This window comes from Temnothorax longispinosus, chromosome 2 (genome assembly GCF_030848805.1).
Source record: "Temnothorax longispinosus isolate EJ_2023e chromosome 2, Tlon_JGU_v1, whole genome shotgun sequence".
NCBI lineage: Eukaryota > Metazoa > Arthropoda > Insecta > Hymenoptera > Formicidae > Temnothorax > Temnothorax longispinosus.
The window spans coordinates 1498739-1518598 of NC_092359.1; the positions used below are offsets into that span (position 1 = coordinate 1498739).

Here is a 19860-nt window from a genome sequence, read left to right on the forward strand (position 1 = left end):
ACACACGCGACAGGAAGGACGATTGACAAAGATTATAAACTTTCAGCTGCTAATTAAAGACATGTTTTATAAGTAAATGTAAAATGGAACTATGGATATACATATCGCCAGTCGAATACAACAACGGATAATTACAGAAAGATGCACGTGTATTTTTTCCCGTTATTACAGACATATGTTTCACTTTTTTTAATGTTTTCCATCGTTTTTCACTATTGTTCGCGATTGCAACGGGGTTTCGATCACGTCCCTATTACAAATTCCTCGTTTGTTAGAAATCTTACAGACGTAGGAAATACCTTAATGCTACCGATGTACAGTTTGGGTCTGACCTCGACAAAGTGGTGGAGCGCATTTACCGTAGCGATGACTTATCGCGAATGAGATATATAATTTAATTACATAGAAAAAATGTACAATTGATTCACGGAGTGTATCATTAGTTAATCCTAAGTTACACGATTCTCCGAACCTCGAAGAATCGCTTCAAGTAAAAGATCTGCCCTGCCGTCACGCAGACCAGTACCAGGGCTTCGAAGAACGCCCATATCACTACGCGGAAATTGGTACTCTCGTTGATCGCTCTGTGATTGCGATCGCGGACCTGAAAAATCAAGCAAGAGACGCTCGTGAACGTTTAGATCGGATCGGCAAATTGGAACATCAATGGAGGAAGCATACACTCGTCTTGCTTCTCCGTTAGTACCTGCATGTACTCCTGCTCGTTCTTCACACCCCACAAGCTGGTGCTCAGGTCTTTAATCATGTCGTCTAACTTCCCATGATTGGCATCGCCATCCTGACCCTCCGCACCAGCGTTATCCTCGGTTTGCTTCCGATTTTCGTCAATGTCCATATTGAACATCACCACTTTTGGCGTCATCGTGCTCTTCTGATTGCTGAAGCAATAGGTGTAAAGACCCGAGGTATGCGCGGCGAACGTATATTTCCCGCTGCTCTCCTGCTCACCTTGGTAGATTATTCTACCGTCAGGGCCGACTATCTTGACATCTATATCTAAGAATCCACCCTCCGCTATTTCAAATGTGAGGCCTGTAAACAAAATTACATCCTGATAGAAACGTACATTGATTTAAAATTTAGTTGTTTTTTTTTGAAAATAGTAATTTCCTCAATAACAGCAAAAAGTAGAAAATTTTAAGCAAACATGATAGAATTAAATGATCATTTAACTTTACTTTGGCATACAATCAGCGGAGTAAAACATCTAGGGTAAAATAAAGTAAAATAATCTCAAACATATATTACGTAAAATTTATATATTGTTGTATAGATAAATTTTCATGAAATAGAACTTGTGTTTTTATACAAAAATTTGTATAAAAATCCCGTAAGTAAAAAAAGTAAGAAAATCGGTAAAGTAGCAATTATTTTAAAAAAGTAAAGAAATCGACAAAGTAGCAATTGATAAAACAAATGACAGGATTAATCTAAATTGGATGCGCTAATAAATTACAGCGTCGTTAAAAAAAACGCTCGCTTAAATTGCCACGGCAGTGACGAAACGCAGTAGGAAAACTAACCCATCTTGGTGCCGAATTCAACCTTATCGAAGAAACATTCCTCGGCGTGGGCGTCTACGGTGATGAAGTAGCAACGCACGCTGACGATAGATACGACGAGGAATACGCACGAGCTGAGCCACCTCATTTTCTTCGTTCGAATTTTACCGTACAATCATAAAAATGACATATGCTTTTATCTCCCCGTGGCCCGTACGCACCGATCGCTCGCCAGTTCGCACTTCACAGCGGCATGTTGCTACCGCAGCGCCACGTATTCACGTCGCCACGTATCAAACTCGGAGACGAGAGGCCCTTTAAAAGAGGGTCGCCAACTTGTCACGCGACTTGGTAGCGGTGGACTCCGATTGGCTGAAGTTCTGAATGTCAAATTTGGACACCTATGATGCCATATGATCTGTTGGTTATATGCAGCGAGATATAATTATATAATTATATTAAATTAAATATTATATTTTTAAATATCTAACGTTGGTAAGTAAGTTTATTCTCAATTAAAATACTAAATAATAACTATAATTGTTAAAAATATAATTAAAAGTCGTAAACTGATTTATAAAATAAAAATATCTGGTTCAGTGGAAAAATTCGATTCAAAATTAAGATACAGGGATCAATTTAATCCTTTCACGTCCTATTTCTTTCGAAAAGAAGAGTGTATAAAGTTCAATTATTTTGTTTGAAATCACTCAACTCGAAAGTGATGTAAAAATAAAAGCAAATAATACTAAAAGTTCTAAAATAACGATTTCAAATATTAAGATCTCTTCGAATCATGATGAAAATTTGCCTGGAATCTCCGATTTGGACGAAATAAAAAATTTTAAAATTAAAATAATCTATAAATTGACACGGCAGGAACGTTTTAATGTAAATCGGCCCCTTTATTCATTCCGATTAAATTAAATTAAACTACATAATATTGTTAAGTTTCAGCCAAATCGGTGAGGAGGCCACTGATTCTTCAGATTTACCAATAATAATATTAATCTTGCAATTAACGTTGTCAATCATTTCGCCCCGACCGCGTTTTCCTTTCCGCTCGATTATACCTCGCCAGAACTACAAAAACTTTTTGCGCAGCCTGCTGTCTGCTGCCCGCAGCCGATCCATCTATCTTTCATGTCCACGCGATCGCCAAGACAGAACCTCGCCAATCACATTCGGTCACGCATCTCCTTTACTCCTTCCCCTTTCTATGCGCATGCAACCCGAGCACGCTCGCGTCTTTCGATCGATGTTGACGTGGGTCGTGTTTATGTCCCGCGTTGTTTTTGTCTCCCGCGCAAAAACGCAGAAACGATTCTCTCTCTCTCTTTCTCTCGAGGAAGGTTAAGGAAGGAACGACAACATCCCCGGGGCTCCGAGCTCCGAGGCCGATCGCCGACTCGCTCGTTATCGTTGCCCTTTGCGCTCCGGATGTGCGCGAGCGCGCGACTATGGCAACGATAGAGGTCACGTTCCCGTCGGACGGGTCGCCCGGGAAAATCCTGAAATGGAGGGTACGCTCGGACACAATGGTCGCAGCGGGCAGAATATTGCTGTTATACCAGAACGCGTCGCTGGCCGCCGCCGCCGACGACGACGAGGAGGCCAAGGAGCCCGAGAAGAAGCTGCGGGCAACGAGTTTCGGCCGCGTCAAGCAGCTCCTGGTCAAGGAGGGTGATGTCATCCAGCCTGGGTATGCATCCTTCCCGCAGTTTTTGTTTGGATGACAGTTACGTGGACTCTCATGTCGTAGCGTCGTCATGCTCAAAAATCTGCAAAATAACCAACTCTTAAGCGTCTTCGGACGAAGAATATGTATATATTTTTTTGTTTACCTTGCGTTAGACGAGGATTCTGTGAAGATTCAAAGATCTTAAACTTGTATCCATAGCGTAAACTGACAGATCTTCAGTTTTTGAGTCAAATGATAAAGAGCGTCTTCTACTGCTCCATTTCTAAAAGTAGAAAAAAATTGTATATCTTTAAAAACAAATATTTGATTTTCAATATTATGACATGAGGATTTTAGATAATAATTATATCGTGTTTGAAAATATACCTTTTCAAATGAAGCAGTTTTGTATTGTGTCATTTATTCAAAATATACTTGAATTTTGTGATATCTGCATAGTCGGTTAGTGTTCCAGGCAAGTGATAGCTCTACTGGAAGGGTGTACACATCCCACTGTGATGATAGACTTGTGCGCAGAATGCGGGGCCGACTTGAGGGTGCAAGAAACCAGCAAGGATGGAAACACGGCCGGAGTATCTCAGGCCAGCGTGCCCATGGTGCACAGCATACCAGAGCTGAAAGTATGTCCGGAATTAGCAGAGAAAATTGGGAAAGAGGATAAGCAACGTCTTTTAATGGATCGAAAGTTAGTGCTACTTGTGGATCTTGATCAAACAATCGTTCATACCACAAACGATAATATTCCACCTAATTTGAAGGTACGTTGACATTTTATTACGCCGATATAATTCTCCACAAAAACTATCAAAATTGTGAGCGTTATTGCAAAACAATCAAATGTGATCATGTTTTTTCTTTTTAAGGACGTTTTCCATTTTCAATTGTACGGGCCGAACTCTCCGTGGTATCACACCAGATTAAGACCAAACACCCGGCATTTTCTCTCGGAAATGAGCCGACTGTATGAATTACATATTTGCACTTTCGGAGCAAGAATTTATGCGCACACTGTTGCGTCATTGTTAGATAAGGATGGAGTTCTGTTCTCGCACAGGATACTTTCTAGAGACGAATGTTTCGATCCAGCATCTAAAACTGCAAATCTCAAGTATTTATAAATTATCTTAAATTTTACGTAATATTATTATAGGGATAAATATCTAAAGATTAATTTTGTATTATATTATTTATTGCAGAGCTCTATTTCCATGTGGCGATGACTTAGTATGTATTATAGACGATAGGGAAGACGTGTGGCAAGGGTGTGGAAATCTGGTTCAGGTTAAACCCTATCATTTTTTCCGTCACACTGGAAACATTAATGCACCACCAGGTTTGGAAAAGGCTGATGCACTACGTTTGCCGGAGCCGGCGAATGCAAATGAATCCTGTACAAATGATTCGCAAAGTAAAGATAATAAGAATGATGCACCAGAACCTGAGACACCATTAAATGAAGCCAAACAATCGGACCCTTCTGTGGATCCCTCTATGGATCCCTCTGTGGATCCCTCTATGGACCCCTCTGTGAATCCCTCTGTGGATCCCTCTGTGAATCCCTCTATGGATTCCTCTGTGGATCCCTCTATGGATTCCTCTGTGGATCCCTCCGTGAAAGAAACAAATTATGAAGATAAGAAAGACGAAAAGACTGAGAACGAGGTGAAAGAAACGAAGAATGGGAAAGATGAAAATACCAAAGCGAATGCTAAAGAAGATGTTGAATCCAGTGTTGAATCTAATACTGCGAAAGAAGATGATAAAACTGATAAGGAAGTGACGGAAGTTGCACCATCTGTGAAAACAGATAAAGACAGTAAGCAAGCGACACCAAAGGAAAATAACATAATAGATGAAGATGCTGATGATTATCTACTATATCTGGAAGATATTCTTCGGAGAATTCATACAGAGTTTTACGCTACGCACGACCAAGAGAACGCTCGAAAATCTTTGCGGGATATAATCCCACGGGTGCGCTCTCAAGTTCTGAAAGGATTATGCTTGACTTTTAGCGGCTTGATACCCACTCATCAAAAGCTTCACCAAAGCCGCGCATATAAAGTCGCGAGAGCATTCGGAGCGGAAGTGACTCAAGTAACGAATTTGATATTTGATATTTTTATTTATATTTTATATTTCTATAAATAACAACAGAATTTTGTCAGGATTTAACAGAGAAAACTACGCATCTAGTTGCTATTAGAAAAGGTACAGCGAAAGCAAACGCGGCTAGAAAAGTTGCAAACATTAAAATCGTAAATTCGGATTGGTTGTGGACGTGCGCAGAACGCTGGGAGCATGTGGATGAGCGCTTGTTTCCTCTCACGTCACAGGTATAAATGCCACAATTTTGCGACATTAAGTTACGTTATTTGAGCAATTATTTTTACGATAATTGTTTGAAACGTACGTTGTCTCGGCATTAATAATAAACATGAAGTATCATAGGCACGCGGATCAAGAGTACCACCACCGCACTGTAGTAGTCCGGAACGCGTTGAGGATGTAGAAAGCGACAGTACAAACTCTTTTGCCAACTCTATTAATCCATTAATGTCATTCACTCAAGAGGAGATCGAATTTATGGATAAGGAAGTAGACGAGGACATGGAAGATATGATTTTCGAAGACGAGGAAGATGCGGAAGAATGTGGTACGAGGATACGTCGTCGGAGTTCCGATTCTGAAGATTCTGTGAATGGTAAAGCCCATTTTAGGCGACTTGTAATATGCGACAAGATTCAGATGCAATTCTTTCTTTAATTTAAAAAATCAGGATACGTGTACACACATACTGGAACATCTAAAATTGTATCTTATTTTATTACATCAAAGTGTCCTAGATGGACCATAGTTTCCAAATTGCTTTCATTACAGTTACCATTTTTACGGGAAGAAGTTGTAAGCTTCTTGCCCATTCTAGAGGATCAAATTTATTTTTAAAATTTATCTATTGTTTGAAAATTTCTATCCTCCAAGGAACGACACTATCGTAATTTGTTTATTATGATATCACGAGAATTAAATTTTATATTTTGTAGACTGCTTCAGGCAGAATGGAATATTTTTTCATTCAATTCTTCATATTGTGTATGCAGTGCAGAGTGTCAAGACCAGGAATCAAACCCAGATTTTTGTTTTACAGGCGGTTATTCTAACATTGAGCTACCCGATATCTATCCATGATTCTTTAAATAAATTATAGGCTACTTAAAAAATATACTTTAACTTATCAAAAAGTATAACTTTCGAGTATAACTTTATACTTACAAGATTAAACACACACAGCTTTTCTTATGTTACAGATATAGGTGAATTGGGTGTTTCAAAAAGGAAGAAGAGAAAGGTTTACAATGGCAGCTCTGATAAAGGTTCTTCGAAGGATAAAGATGACAATCGTGACAGTGATGACGATGATAATAACGACAGCGATGACGATGATAATAACGACAGCAATGACGATGATAATAACGACAGCGATGACGATGATCTTGTTGCGCGTTTTAGGAGAGGAGGAGATTTACCCGATGATTTAGATTTAGGCGATAACTCACAAGATTCTGTGGACGATCTTGAGGAAGATAACGAAGATGATAGAGAATGGAATGCGTTGGGTGCTGCACTTGAAAGAGAGTTCCTTTCTGAGTGACATGTATTTGAATATTAGTATTTGACTATTGGATAATTCACTCTCAGGATGTTTTGCGTTATTCATAAATTTCAAGTTCGATAACCGAAGCAGGGTTATTGAGAATAATAATAAACGTTACATATTTGTGTACTCTGGTAAAATCAGAGTAAGATATTATAGAAATATTAAAGATTTGAAAAGAGTAGATTGAAATAATTAAATTATGAAACGAGAGAACATATAAAGATGAAAAAAAAAGATTCTATATCGAACAATGGTTCTATATTGAATTTTCAAATTTTGCACATATATACATATAAGCGCATGATCAGTCGTTAGCCTTACGTGAAAGATAAATATAAGTAATTATTCTTCTTTAAAAGAGTAATTTGTGGATAGTATCATAGCACTGTGAATAACACATGTGCCATTGAACATATTTGCGAGATATTTCTCATGCGAGCGAATCTGTCGAAAACCGATTTTATCTTTATGTATAATACTAGAGAATGAGAAATTTATTTTCTAATATTTTTAGAGCTATCGCATTAACGTTGATGATCACAAGCAAGCTTTTGTATTGAAATCCCAGAATGTATCAGAAAATGTGAGAATAAAACTTTGTAGTACATATAACTTGCAATGTACAGTTTCCATTGAATATTTACAATTTATTAATTATCAAGTTTTTCTGAGTACAAGTACTGTTCTATACCGACGGAACGGTGTCTGGTTGTGGGTCATCAGGATTTTCGTAATACTTTAGATAACTCTTCTTATGAGTGAAGTCTCGTATACCTTCCAGTCTTCCTCTTCGTGGTGCTTTCGAGTAATCAAAGGTCGAATCTTCTTTGCCATATAACATGTTCTCTTCCTCCATATCCTCCCTAATTTTACAAAGAGATATAAAATGAAGATTTAAATGTATTTAGACAGGTCATAAACGTTCCTAGGGTAGTCATGTGAAATATTTAACCGTATATTATATACCTATATCTACTTGCGACAACTTCTTTTCCTGTGACTGGATCTACTATATCGCCTAGAGGATATACCACCTCGACAACCTACACAAGTTTTTAGATTTAATAAAAATACAGAAATTATTTATCAAGTTTATTATCAAAGTTTATTTGCTAGAATTTAATCTTTCTCTCGTAACGCGGCATCGCTATGGCAGTAATCAAATATTACTGCGTAAAACAACCCATACCTCGTGCGTGATCAGGCGCGTTAATTTCTCTGGTAGTGTCTTTATCAAAATCACATCGCCGGTTTTGCACAGCTTCTCCGGATCATGAGCATAAACGAAATTGTTCTCTTTGAAATACTGTTGAGCAAAAGGAGGAAATATAACCTCAATTAGGAATTTATCCAAATAAATATTATTGCACGATATACGACAGATATATGTGTATATATTAACCATGTGAATGTAATTATCGAATTCCAATCGTGGTACTCTCACTTTGGCAGCATTCTGCTTCGACGAAGGCACACATGTGCCCAGAAAATACCGCAACACGGTCTTACTCGCTCTCTTCGCGGCCATCTTCAAACGGAAACTACTAAACTGTTAAATGTTAACTGCTTATGTATTATCAGTTCAATATTTGAAACACAAATAAAAAATGTAAACATCACTTTTTATTTTAATAATTATTATAATCAAGAGCGTAACTGTACGGTACAGTGAGTACAGACGAAAAGTCAGAAAACAATTTTTAATGTACACAAGCTTTTATAATAAACTTTACAGCTCTTATAATAAGCTTTATTTTTTAGCTTGACAATGTGGACAAAACATGTACCTAAATGTTTGATTATACTATGATCGAGCAATTAGAAGCAAAGCTAACTGACTTACCTATTATATAGCAAGATTCAAACAATATGTCAATATTTTTATTTAGTATAAAGGTTTACATGTCTCAGACCCTCCCCAAACAATTAATAATAATTGTGTTTAAACGTTCCATTTTAAGAAATGTTAATAATAAGAGTCACGATTCAATGAACAAATAACATACACGATTGCAATATGATCTTGTAATTCTAATTACATTAGTAGTTTTCTGATTTTTTAATCACTGTGTGTACATTAGTAGTTTTCTGATTTTTTAATCACTGTGTGTACATTCAAGTCCAACGTGGATAACAGTGGACAGGCAGGATCTACATCCTACGATATACTTTCGGACTTTGGTAATTTGCGAGATTACGTTCTTATGGAGATTACCACGAATAACATAATAGTCTTAACAAAGATATTAGAATATATTAATAAATAGATGCATTTTTGACGAGGAATTATATTTCGCATTGTTATACATAACGTAAAGCGGTTTTATGATCTAGACACTAATCTTCTTACGAATGTAATTTACTAATTACTTTATGAACTATTTACTAATTAACGTAGTACCACCAGTTAAATTCTGGATTAAAAATTATTTGGATATTTGATTATTTAGTATTCGAATAAAAATCGAATATATTTATAATTCTAGTCTGTACATAATCTATTTTAAATATATATTTTATGTAGAATAAATTATTATAGGATTTGTAGAAATAATCTTTAAATATAATACACATAATATATATCTATAATTCTTACACACAAAATTGTTATTGAAACATGCTTTAGACATTTTGTGCAACGCTGATATATGGAAATAAATCACGAAATAAAAAATAGACACATATTAATTAATAACATAATAGATATTTAAGAAAACGGTTTTTATATTTTTTAAACTCACAATCGATCAAAGAAATATTAATTTATTATACATGATTTATATATTCCTGATCTTTCATATCTATCACCCTGATTCTTTGTAGTAAACGGTGAAGAATTAACCATTCTTAAAGCAACTAATATGTTATGAATTATTAAAAGACAATGTGGATCTATTTTTTTATTTGCATTTTTTTGCACTTTTATTTACATTTCATGATTTTGAGAAATTTGCGTATTACAAACATTAGTGCGAAATTCTCTGTTATATTTGATCTACATATTAAATTTACTAATACCTACTAATCACAAAATTTATAAAATTAATTTTCATTATAGAGATCATGATTAAAGTTGCTGCAAGTATCATTAAATGTTTTGTTACTGCAGATTATTTTTGTTTCGAAAAATCTCTTTTCGAGAAATTTACAAAAATGTTAAATGACGTGATTGGTAAGATTTGCAATTTAGATTATAAAAATTTAATTATTGATTGTACAAGCGCCTCTTCTAAATTATTTTATATTAAAAATACATGTCATTTTTCAATTGATTATTTATAAATAAATTTTACGAAATTTTAAAAAAGTTAAAAATGTCTCCTCTCTCTCTCTCTCTCTCTCTCTCTTTCTCCTACAAAATATAATTGTATTTTACGAAAACTTGGGAATTACCTAATGGATCATTATTTAAAAATTTTTTATTTCTTGATAATATTAGTTATTATTGGAAGTAGTCCAACAAAAATTTCTAATTGTTTATAGATCAAAGATATAACCAGATAAAACTGAGTACCGAATGCGGAATAGAAAGGAATTTACTTTAACATACCTTATATCTTCCAAAAAAATATTGATTAGGAAATGGTTTTGATTAAATAGTTGTTTTTTGATTATGTAAATTTTCTATTTATAGATATAAATAAGAGAATTAAAATTTTTTTGGAATAAAAAGTTTAAAAATGTTCAAATTTCAATCACGATATCGATATTAAAGTTATAATTCTACATATAATACAATATTTAAAGAATAAGTTTCTGTACCATATTCGCTAATTTTTATTATTTTTTCTTTTCTTTGCTAATATCACAATTCGGCGCATTCTGTCACGTGCCTTCTTGGCCGAATTTCACGCGTCTTTGACGTCAAAAGAATTTCTCGATGTTACTTGACTCTCCACTCGCGTGATCGCGTGAGGTCCACTGTTACCATGCGAGTGAGCACATTCTTGATTGAAAGGCGTTCTACGGTGGTCATTGCGGATTGGTCGAACGCGACGAGCCCCTGCTTGACCGGAATGACCTTCACGTTCTGGCTGGTCCCATTGGCGCCATTTACGAGCCTTACGCAAATTAATTTGCGCACAAGCAGCTTTATTTAATCGCTACTCTAAGCACCAATCAGAAGTGATTTTTTTTTTCGTAACCATATGTGACCATGTGTACATCTTCGCTTCTGAATTTAATGCGTAGTATAAATAAAAATAGACACGGAGAATGTCCTGGCTATGACGAAAGCTGATGATAAAATCGACCTGGTTCTAGACGCCATAAAAAATTCTCGTGGTAACTGACAAAATATCCAAAGTGTTCGTTCGTTCGAAATGTTCGTTTCTGTTAGTATATTGTTAAATAATGCATAAAAGATAAATATTAAACATCACTTGCGTAATATTCAAGGTCATCGCTTAGTGAAGCTAAATACTTAAGCGAAACGGAATTTTTTTCACGTAACAATATTGCTTTATTTTTAACATAATTTCTGTCTCCTTATAAATATCTAATAAAATATGAAGTAACTATAAAGATATAAAAAATAAAAATAGTATAATAATCGTATAATTACATAAATATACATAATAAAAAGAAAAAAATAGGAAGAAAGAAATTACTATATTAGATACTTGCGAAGAAAACATGCAATATGTATTGTAAGTTCAAGCTTAAAATTGTTTCTCTACTACTTTAGAGTAGCAAGGACAAATACATTATGTTTATTTATTTCTATACTTATTTCATTTTATCAGCAGTTAAACATAATGAGCGATTCACTAAGAAACTTTAGCAATATCGTTCGCAGTAGATAATTACAGTATTGGATGAAATATCCACCAGTAAATAAAAATACTACAAAATTCTACTTTATACGCTCTATGTTAAACATAGCGATTATAAAATTATAACAAATTGCAAAAACTAATAAATCGAAAGCGAAAAAGAAATATCGCGCTCGAATAATCTCATCGTCCTATCGTCATGTGCAATTTTCAACCTTGCCTGCGAAAGTATCGTTATTATAATCCGGCTTTAAATCTATATATATAAAATTACTCCGGATTGGATTCTCAGCTTAGCCACGCCAATGTAGTTCGTTGGTAACAGAGGACGGTGGTCGATTATCAGCGACGTAATGCAGTGATGTACATTACGATCACCGATAATCGTGATCGTAGATACACCGTGGAAGGCAATGGTGGGGCCGTTACGGGAGATCCGTGGGATTATCTGACATTTTTTTTGCGAGGAGCGAAAGGGTCTTTATCAAGATGTAAAGCGGGCCTACCGGAGATATCTGTATGTGATCGGTATCACGTAGACGAAAATGATGGCGTGAATCGATGCACGTTACTCGGGAAATTTCATCATGCGTGTACGCGCCGCGCCGAGCCGCGCCGCCCTTTCGTTGGAAGTGCTTCTCGCGAAATGAATCATTGTCCAGATATTTTTGCGTAGTGACTAAATCACGCCTAATATAATCTCTGCATGCCAAGTTCGGAACGTAATTGCGTCTGTATCTTCCTACGAGTACCTCAAATCCTTTTTGATAATAGAGGAGATTCGCGCAATTTGGACTTTCCGAAGTTTTCGTCTATGTATCTGTTATTCTTTTTTTCTTTCTTTTTCTTCTTCAAGGTAGATCTCGAACGGACTCATATGTTCAGCAGGTAGCCCGTCACGATTATTTTTACCGAACATTATCTGTGGCGTGTCCTTCTTACGCGGTGATATAAAAAAAAAAAATTCATAATGACAGTATGTGGTCTGTGACGCAACATTGACGGGTTATTAACAGGATACAGAAGCGGAGCGGGACGACCAATAAGAACCTCGCTTCCGTGGAGGCTCGACCGGGGCTCGGCTTCGTCACGTGCGTAATATCTTGAGAAACGCCTGACCAGCCGTCTTCAAGGAGTATCAATGGGAAAGGAAAGTTGTGTGGTGTGGCCGTTAGTTGATAAGATTAGCCGTTTATCTTGCCTCATCAAATGTTACGTTATATTGCAGATGACGAAATTACAACCGCCTCTTATCATAAATTCGTCACGAAGCAAGTTTACCGATTGAATCATATATTTTACTTTTTTTTTTGTTAATGATGTAACGAGATGTACATACATAGGAAAAAAAGAATATTCTTGATTTGAAAATATCTTTAGGTTCAACGTAGAAATCTTGAAATGAGATTATATTGCGTTAAACGAAGAAAACTTGCTTGAATAAAGTCACTTTATACAGTCAACCAAGAAAAAAAGTTAAAATATAAAGTTGAAATTCTTATAAGTATATAAGTTTTAATTTAATACTTCTATTTTTCTGTGTATATCTAATATACATATATTGCTAGTGGCACCATTGCACCGTTTGATTTTCCCTGAAACATCCCTTTCCTTCTATTAAGATCTAAATGTTTCCACTTATTTCAAGTTTCAAATAAATACATATCTATATTGATAATGTGTATTAATCTGTATTAACGTAATAGGTACATATTCAATATTAATTATTTAGTAGAATTAGTCCGTTAGTTGATGGAGTAATATTCTTTATATAATTTAAGTTATTTTAAGCAACCGTGGAATAAAATAAATTACGATGATTATACTCTGTGGAGTGTTACTTAAATTTCATTTATCATGTATAACCCAGGTAGACAAATAACACTAAAGTAGTGATTATTTTTGTCGATTTTACTTATACATATGATAAATTATGAATATGTGACATAAATATATTTGGCAAGTATTTAACATTAGATTTTTAGATACAGTCGAATGAAGATTACGTTAAAACGTTAGCTCAGATGGAACTTGTCAGTCGTGCATCGGTCACAGAAGCAATTTTATACAAAACAGCGGTTGAGAAGAGAATGTTATAAAGAACCGAACCCTTTTAAAGTACAAGATATTTATAGAGAGCAGAGATCAAAAGTTTTTACGCAACACTTTAAAAGATCTTTTCTTGTCTAGACATATCTGCAAAGGACGACTGCAATTTTTAAAGGTCTTAACGTTGTTCAAAGTCGTAGAGTCTATAAAAAAGTAGAATTGGATCTATATAAAGAAATAAAGATCTTGGAAGGTAGCCAGCACCTTAAAACGGAGTGGTTATCCAACACAGTATCCAAATTATATATAGACACTTAACATTGGTCAAAATAGACGGCATCGCTCCTTTTGAACTTCGCGTTATTTTATTCATCCATACAATATTTAAGCGAAATATAATAAAATAGTTTGACGGACTTCGAATCACACCTTAAGAAGACTCGAGCTATTCATAAATATCGCATTTCTTTATCCCACGCGTTCAGCAAAAGAAAAAAGAAAGATAGAAACATGCTTTAAATGTTCTCACGACAATATCAGAAAATGTCAATAGGCAGGCTCGAATTGTATTCTACAAATTTCCGATCCGCCTTTTCTACGCCTTCAATGTTGAAGCATTGGATATACGGGTAAGTGCAGACAAAGGACCTTTCTCCTACGTACGGAAAGTTTCGAGAGATTTGCGTCAGCCCGTTTAACGCCTTTCATCGACGACTCGCCCACTGTTCGTCGCCATGCCATATTTCTCGGAAGAAATATAAACGAGATAGCGTCGTATCACCTCGTACGAGCAATTGATATAATTAATAAATAAGCATTAATATTTTGTAATCTTATATTGACACCTGAGATTAAATTAAATAACCAGCAGCTCTTTAATTAACAACTTAACATAAGATATTTATGTAACGATAAATAGAATTATAGCAGGTAATAGTAGGTATAGATAATCTCGTTATCTCGTTTTTTTAATGTTTATCATAATATTATTAAAGTTAGTTACATTATATCATGCTGTTGTAATTCTTTCTTTCAAGTTATTTTCTGAAATGAATTTCTGCGAATACATGTTATTTTTCATGATATCTCATAAGAAAAAATCTTTCCCATTACTTTATTCTCAATTTTATACATAGAATAAAGAGAAAAATCGATTTGAACTAAAAAAGTATATGATTCCATTAAAAAATGTAGTTGCATCTTGCAAGTGCATTATTTAAAAAAATATAATCACAGAATGTATTTTTATAGATCGTATATTAAACGATGAAAGATTTCCTCTATTACTTTTTTCTATCTTAACTTAAAACAGTATTATAAGTTATCTAGAGCCCAGTTACTAGAATCAACCTATATACGTATATATTACGTACAAAATTATGTATAAAAGTAAAGTTACAAAACAATCTCTTAAAGTAAAATCCATTCGTATATAAAATTGATCGAAAACTAAGAGCGTTACTTATTTGTAATATTGTGGTGCAATCAAAGTGGTGCCAGCAAAGTTCTTACCTTTTGAACATTCCTTCTATTCGTATTCGCGAAAGTTATTTCGTATATTATACATGACCGGTTTCAACGCTATTGATTAACCGTATAAGTTTAACTTGTGACTGCTTCTCTATCTGCGGCCGTATCATGGGCGCAGAAAGATTTTGCTGAATCGTGTGGTTGCAGTTAACCGACATTGATAAAACCGGTCCTAAGCGGTGCAGCCTAGCCATTCAAGTCTATACAGTGATATTTTCATGATGCAGAAGAAACATCAATATGCAGCTTGATGTGTGAAGCTGATCGCTTTATGAAGTAAACGATTGTTTAAAGGTTTGCTACCTGCCACATCAAAGGATATAAGCAAAGTGAGCACGGACACTGATAGAACCGTAAATTGTAATCTTGTATAATCATAAAACTTTATGAAATATAATTTGCCTTATTATTGCCTTGTATAATTACAATACCAGTACGGACTGATATGTCGATATATGATAAATACATTCTCTCTCAATTGCTTGTAGAGAGGTACCTAGTTTTATCGCCACACTTTTGACTCTGCAGTTGCAATTTGGTGACTAATTGTAAGCTTATATGCATAGAATCGAATAAAGTTACAGCAATGTTAAAAATTCTGCATTAGAATATGAGCAATATACGGCAACAGTACTAATATTTACGCGGGTATTGAAGGATACTCGACTGGTCCGCAAAGACTAAAGAACTGGAAAGGCTAATAAACTCGGGCAAGAGATCAAGGTCCGAATATAAAGATGTGTCGATAGTATCGTACTTGACTCCTGTCGCGTAGCTATAATAGACCGTAGAGATGACCGTAATTGAGGTATTACGGATAAAATCTATCGCGCACATAGTATTAGTGACTATATCAAGTTGAGAATTGATCGAACGATTCGCCGCTTGCATAAGCGCGGCCTTGAATCTGGGAGAATAATACATTAATGACGAACGGGAATAACATATGGGAGATTTTATGTAAGAGTGAATCGATACCTCCCCCGTCCAGACTAATCTCTTAGCCGTGGCGAACAAAAAGAACGGCGATTTTCGAAAAAAAATATATAAGTAGCGTAATCGCGCATTCGACTTTTGCAGTCACGCGCCACTGTATCGCGGAAATCGCAAACTAGTCGCTCACATTGGAACGGAATCGCGCCGCTGGTTCTTTGCTACTGCTCACGGGTAACTTGCACACGATGTTTCATGTATATTATTTAATTATATATATTCATTATTTCATTAAAAAGTAAGTGTAGGTTTATGTTCAGCTAATGTAGAGTCTTAACTCGATTATATATTTATTTTGACAAAATAAACGAGTGTTTCTCTAGTCCTCAGAACAGTCTCAAATACAAATTCTGAATTATTCTAGATTAGTCGCAGGTATGTCTTCTCGATATAAATTCAAATTCTCATAAAAATTAATTATATATTTATATCTTTTTCTTTTAAATACATTCCTAAAATAATATCGTAGTATTTTATTGATTTTAATTTATGTCTTCAATTTTAGGCTATATTCAAAAGTTATTTATTATAATTAATAGGTTAAATTTTATATATTTTAATTAATGATTAATACAATATATTAAAATACTAGCTGGTTACCCGGGCTTCGCCCGGGAGTCATTTTTCTCCAAACGACTTCATTTGTTTCAATATCCTTAATAAAAAAAAATTCCTTTATCAGGCAATGAAGAGACATATAATGAGGCAATGAGAAGACATACAATAAGATAGATTTATATGGTGCTAAAAAAAATTTCCCAATTTTTTTTCTATAGTTCAAGACTTGAACTTTAAAATGCAACGTATATCATTTCAATATATTATTTATTTATTCTTGAGCAAAATTATGAATTTTCAAAGCAGGTGGCATATGTATGTATCTCGAGAACATAAAAAATTAATACATATTTATAAAAATATTACACTCGTATAACTTTTGAATGTAAAATCGACAAGATATTCTGAAATAGTTTACAATTCTGATATAAAACAAATTTATGCGTTTTAAGAAAACAAAAGCTATATATAAAACTCGATATTGAGTTATATATAATTTTTTGACTATATAAGCTTAGCCTTAAACTTAATTTCTGAACATTTATCGAGAGTTGAAATTAATTCAATTGACAATCTCTTCTTATACAAGGGTACATATGCCGCCTTTCTTGAAAGAAATAAAGTAATAAAAATTTGATTGTTTACTCATAAAATAATTTAGTAGAAAATCGAGAACACTAGCTAGCTCGAAGTTAGTCAATTTGGAAAATCGCCATTTATAGGCAATTGCCTCTTCCGAGTGTACTTGCACGTACTTCTGAATAAGTAAGCATAAATTTAACTCATTAGCACAAAAATTATCGATGTATCGTGTAACGCTAATCAGCGCGCTCGTGCGAGCTACACTGCACGTTACGCTATTTGCGAGGTATCGTCCGAAGGTCATCACATCATCATATTCGCTCTGTATTCGCTACTCGTTCTCCGTTTCGCTCGCGTCATGTCACGTGTCACGTGTCGTCACGCGTCACGTGGAGGCTCGTCCGGAGGCTCGACCAATCGTGCCGTAGAAAGGCGAAACGGACGGCGCCAGTACGAACGGCTACGTCGTCATTATACTTATTATTATCGTTTCTTCGAAGCTGTAATATGACCGGTTAGAGTTAGGCCGAGAAATTCTCGGAAGGCGAAGTCTCGCGTGCCTGACTCCCGGTCTCGGCATTTCTTGTGGAATTTCGGACTCCGTGACAGAACGAACACGTCATCGCCGTCGTACATGGATGTTCGCGTCGTGTTATATCGCACGAAATGTATGTTTCTCCATGCCTCAGCTGTCGCGAAATCTGAGACGAAGTTATCTCGTGATCTTGCAAATTCAGATCATATTGCATACGAAAAATTGCGTTTGATTTTGAAATTGTGCAAAGCACACCTCTCACACCTAAGAAAATCTTCAGGATACGATTTTCTATGGAAAATCATATTCTTCCGTATGCTTACAATTAGTGGAGAAGGACGTTTTTCTTTTTATTCGTTTGCTTTCAAAAGAATAAAATTAGAATTATGAATGGAACGAAGATAAGCACCGAGATAAACGGTAAAATAAATTTTTATCTGGGTAAAAAGAAAACTGAAATAAATTGAAAAAACCGCGAACACATACACGTTCGAGGGCGTTTTAGAAAGGAGGGTCGTCACAAACCAAGTCGTAGCTGATTTTACATCTTGCGTATTGCAAAAATGAAAACTGTTATAAAAAATAACATTAATTATTTATGACATATTATTATTTAAGTTACGTATTAATTGTTATCCGAACAAATTAATTTCTTCTTTTTCTTTTCAAAATATGATTCTATTATAGTATTTAAATGACTGATTTGATAATCCTGGTATTTAAACTGGGATTTAAATGATGTATCTTACCCATCCCAAAATTTTAGGATAAATTACGGAATATACATATTCTTAATTATATAACTGTATAATTATATAAATGTTATTAATTATATCGAGGTAAGCGTAAAGCTTCTATGACAATATCTCATCGATTCGCGCAGCTATAAATCTACGCGTCGCGTCGTAAGAATCTGTACAAGCAATTGCGAGTCGAAGAATCGATTCTACATTCGGAATTGGAATGGAAAGAAAGGTCGGAATGTTACTTCTAGCTCGTTGACCCCGTCGCTTTCTATCAAGAGACATCAACGCACAGTCACTTCGTCGCCTGAACCATAAATTTTTATTACCAAACAAAATCGCCGATAGATTGTGTCATTAAAGAGATATCTATGTCTTACGCGCGTTAATAAACGTTTAATATTTTATCCCGCGCCCTACCAATAAAACCGCAACTTTACGATCGCACGTAGCGTTTGACATGATTAATTTAATTAACGCGATACGCGTAAATGTATATCTTTACGACTCGCAGCGATTTCGCGTGATGCTATGGGCTGTCTTGAATAATTTAGGGGCATCAGTCAGATATCTTCTAACTTCTGAACTTCTTCTGAACTTATTTCTTAATTACCTTTCAAGATGTATTGTTATCGCTAAAAAAGCTTGCGTATAAAATATATAATGCGCTAGTCACTATCTAGATACTCGCTTCATATTTTTTAGTTACTATCTTATTACATGAATGCAAAATGCAGTGAATATTTTTCTTTTTATCGTTCTTTCAAGGTTTTTGATATTCTGATTACTGCTTGGCTTTCCTTCAATGTGTAAAAAAGATTAAAAGCTTCGAAGAAAAGTTAAAAAGAAAAAAGCAGTGATAAATCCTATCATGCATGCGAAATATACCACTTTTCCAAATTTGATCACTATTCGGGATCTTTCGGAATGAGATTTTTACATTTGACGTATCGGGAAATATGTCGCCTTTACATCAAAACATGCAAAATAGGATATCATGATTGTGCAGAATTTAGGCAATGTCATCGCAATTGCTTAAATCGCGCGATGCAGCGCACACAATATCGATCAACCTAAATATTTCAAAGCCATTACGTGCGCGGGCAACGCAAAAATGGCGTTTTTCTTCCTTGTATGATTTTTATTACTCAGCGATTACTTTATCCAAAATGATAGATTTTTAGTCGAAACTCAATTACTATTTTCGCTCTT

General features: G+C 35.0%; 3 protein-coding genes across 5 annotated transcripts; 1 reads left to right on the forward strand and 2 right to left on the reverse strand.

Moving 5' to 3' along the window:
- Window positions 1-47: 47 nt before the first annotated feature.
- LOC139808469 (transmembrane emp24 domain-containing protein) lies at window positions 48-2656 on the reverse strand. Its single transcript, XM_071770500.1, has 4 exons — window positions 2519-2656; window positions 1545-1941; window positions 707-1053; window positions 48-604 (listed from the first exon to the last, which is right to left on the reverse strand). Exons 2-4 carry the CDS (start codon window positions 1669-1671, stop codon window positions 455-457), a joined length of 624 nt encoding a protein of 207 aa, XP_071626601.1. The 5' UTR covers window positions 1672-1941; window positions 2519-2656; the 3' UTR covers window positions 48-454.
- A 146-nt stretch (window positions 2657-2802) lies between these two features.
- Fcp1 (RNA polymerase II subunit A C-terminal domain phosphatase Fcp1) lies at window positions 2803-7495 on the forward strand. 3 transcript variants are annotated; one of them, XM_071770486.1, is made up of 7 exons: window positions 2803-3225; window positions 3680-3983; window positions 4089-4333; window positions 4422-5322; window positions 5394-5561; window positions 5677-5929; window positions 6534-7495. In XM_071770486.1, exons 1-7 carry the CDS (start codon window positions 2984-2986, stop codon window positions 6875-6877), a joined length of 2457 nt encoding a protein of 818 aa, XP_071626587.1. In that variant the 5' UTR covers window positions 2803-2983; the 3' UTR covers window positions 6878-7495. The 3 variants fall into 3 exon arrangements, with proteins under 3 accessions (XP_071626587.1, XP_071626589.1, XP_071626588.1); XM_071770488.1 differs by having other exon boundaries at window positions 3084-3225; window positions 3664-3983; XM_071770487.1 differs by having other exon boundaries at window positions 3084-3225; window positions 3672-3983.
- Window positions 7496-7504: 9 nt separating this feature from the next.
- Window positions 7505-9271, reverse strand: Mrps17 (mitochondrial ribosomal protein S17). The gene is made up of 4 exons (XM_071770503.1): window positions 8286-9271; window positions 8073-8189; window positions 7850-7926; window positions 7505-7746 (listed from the first exon to the last, which is right to left on the reverse strand). The coding sequence occupies exons 1-4, from the start codon at window positions 8409-8411 to the stop codon at window positions 7569-7571; spliced, it is 498 nt and encodes a 165-aa protein (XP_071626604.1). The 5' UTR covers window positions 8412-9271; the 3' UTR covers window positions 7505-7568.
- Window positions 9272-19860: the final 10589 nt, after the last annotated feature.

Bases quoted from the DNA above. Each gene is read 5' to 3' on its own strand.
- LOC139808469 (XM_071770500.1), bottom strand. From the start codon at position 1,671: ATGAGGTGGCTCAGCTCGTGCGTATTCCTCGTCGTATCTATCGTCAGC. The intron at 1,054-1,544 runs GTTAGTTTTCCT...TTTTGTTTACAG, and splicing joins TGAATTCGGCACCAAGATGG to GCCTCACATTTGAAATAGCG. The intron at 605-706 runs GTACTAACGGAG...TTGATTTTTCAG, and splicing joins ACGAGCAGGAGTACATGCAG to GTCCGCGATCGCAATCACAG.
- Fcp1 (XM_071770486.1), top strand. From the start codon at position 2,984: ATGGCAACGATAGAGGTCACGTTCCCGTCGGACGGGTCGCCCGGGAAA. The intron at 5,323-5,393 runs GTAACGAATTTG...GAATTTTGTCAG, and splicing joins TCGGAGCGGAAGTGACTCAA to GATTTAACAGAGAAAACTAC. The intron at 5,562-5,676 runs GTATAAATGCCA...GAAGTATCATAG, and splicing joins TGTTTCCTCTCACGTCACAG to GCACGCGGATCAAGAGTACC.
- Mrps17 (XM_071770503.1), bottom strand. From the start codon at position 8,411: ATGGCCGCGAAGAGAGCGAGTAAGACCGTGTTGCGGTATTTTCTGGGC. The intron at 8,190-8,285 runs GTTAATATATAC...TTTGCTCAACAG, and splicing joins TCGATAATTACATTCACATG to TATTTCAAAGAGAACAATTT. The intron at 7,927-8,072 runs GTATGGGTTGTT...AAACTTGTGTAG, and splicing joins CGCGCCTGATCACGCACGAG to GTTGTCGAGGTGGTATATCC.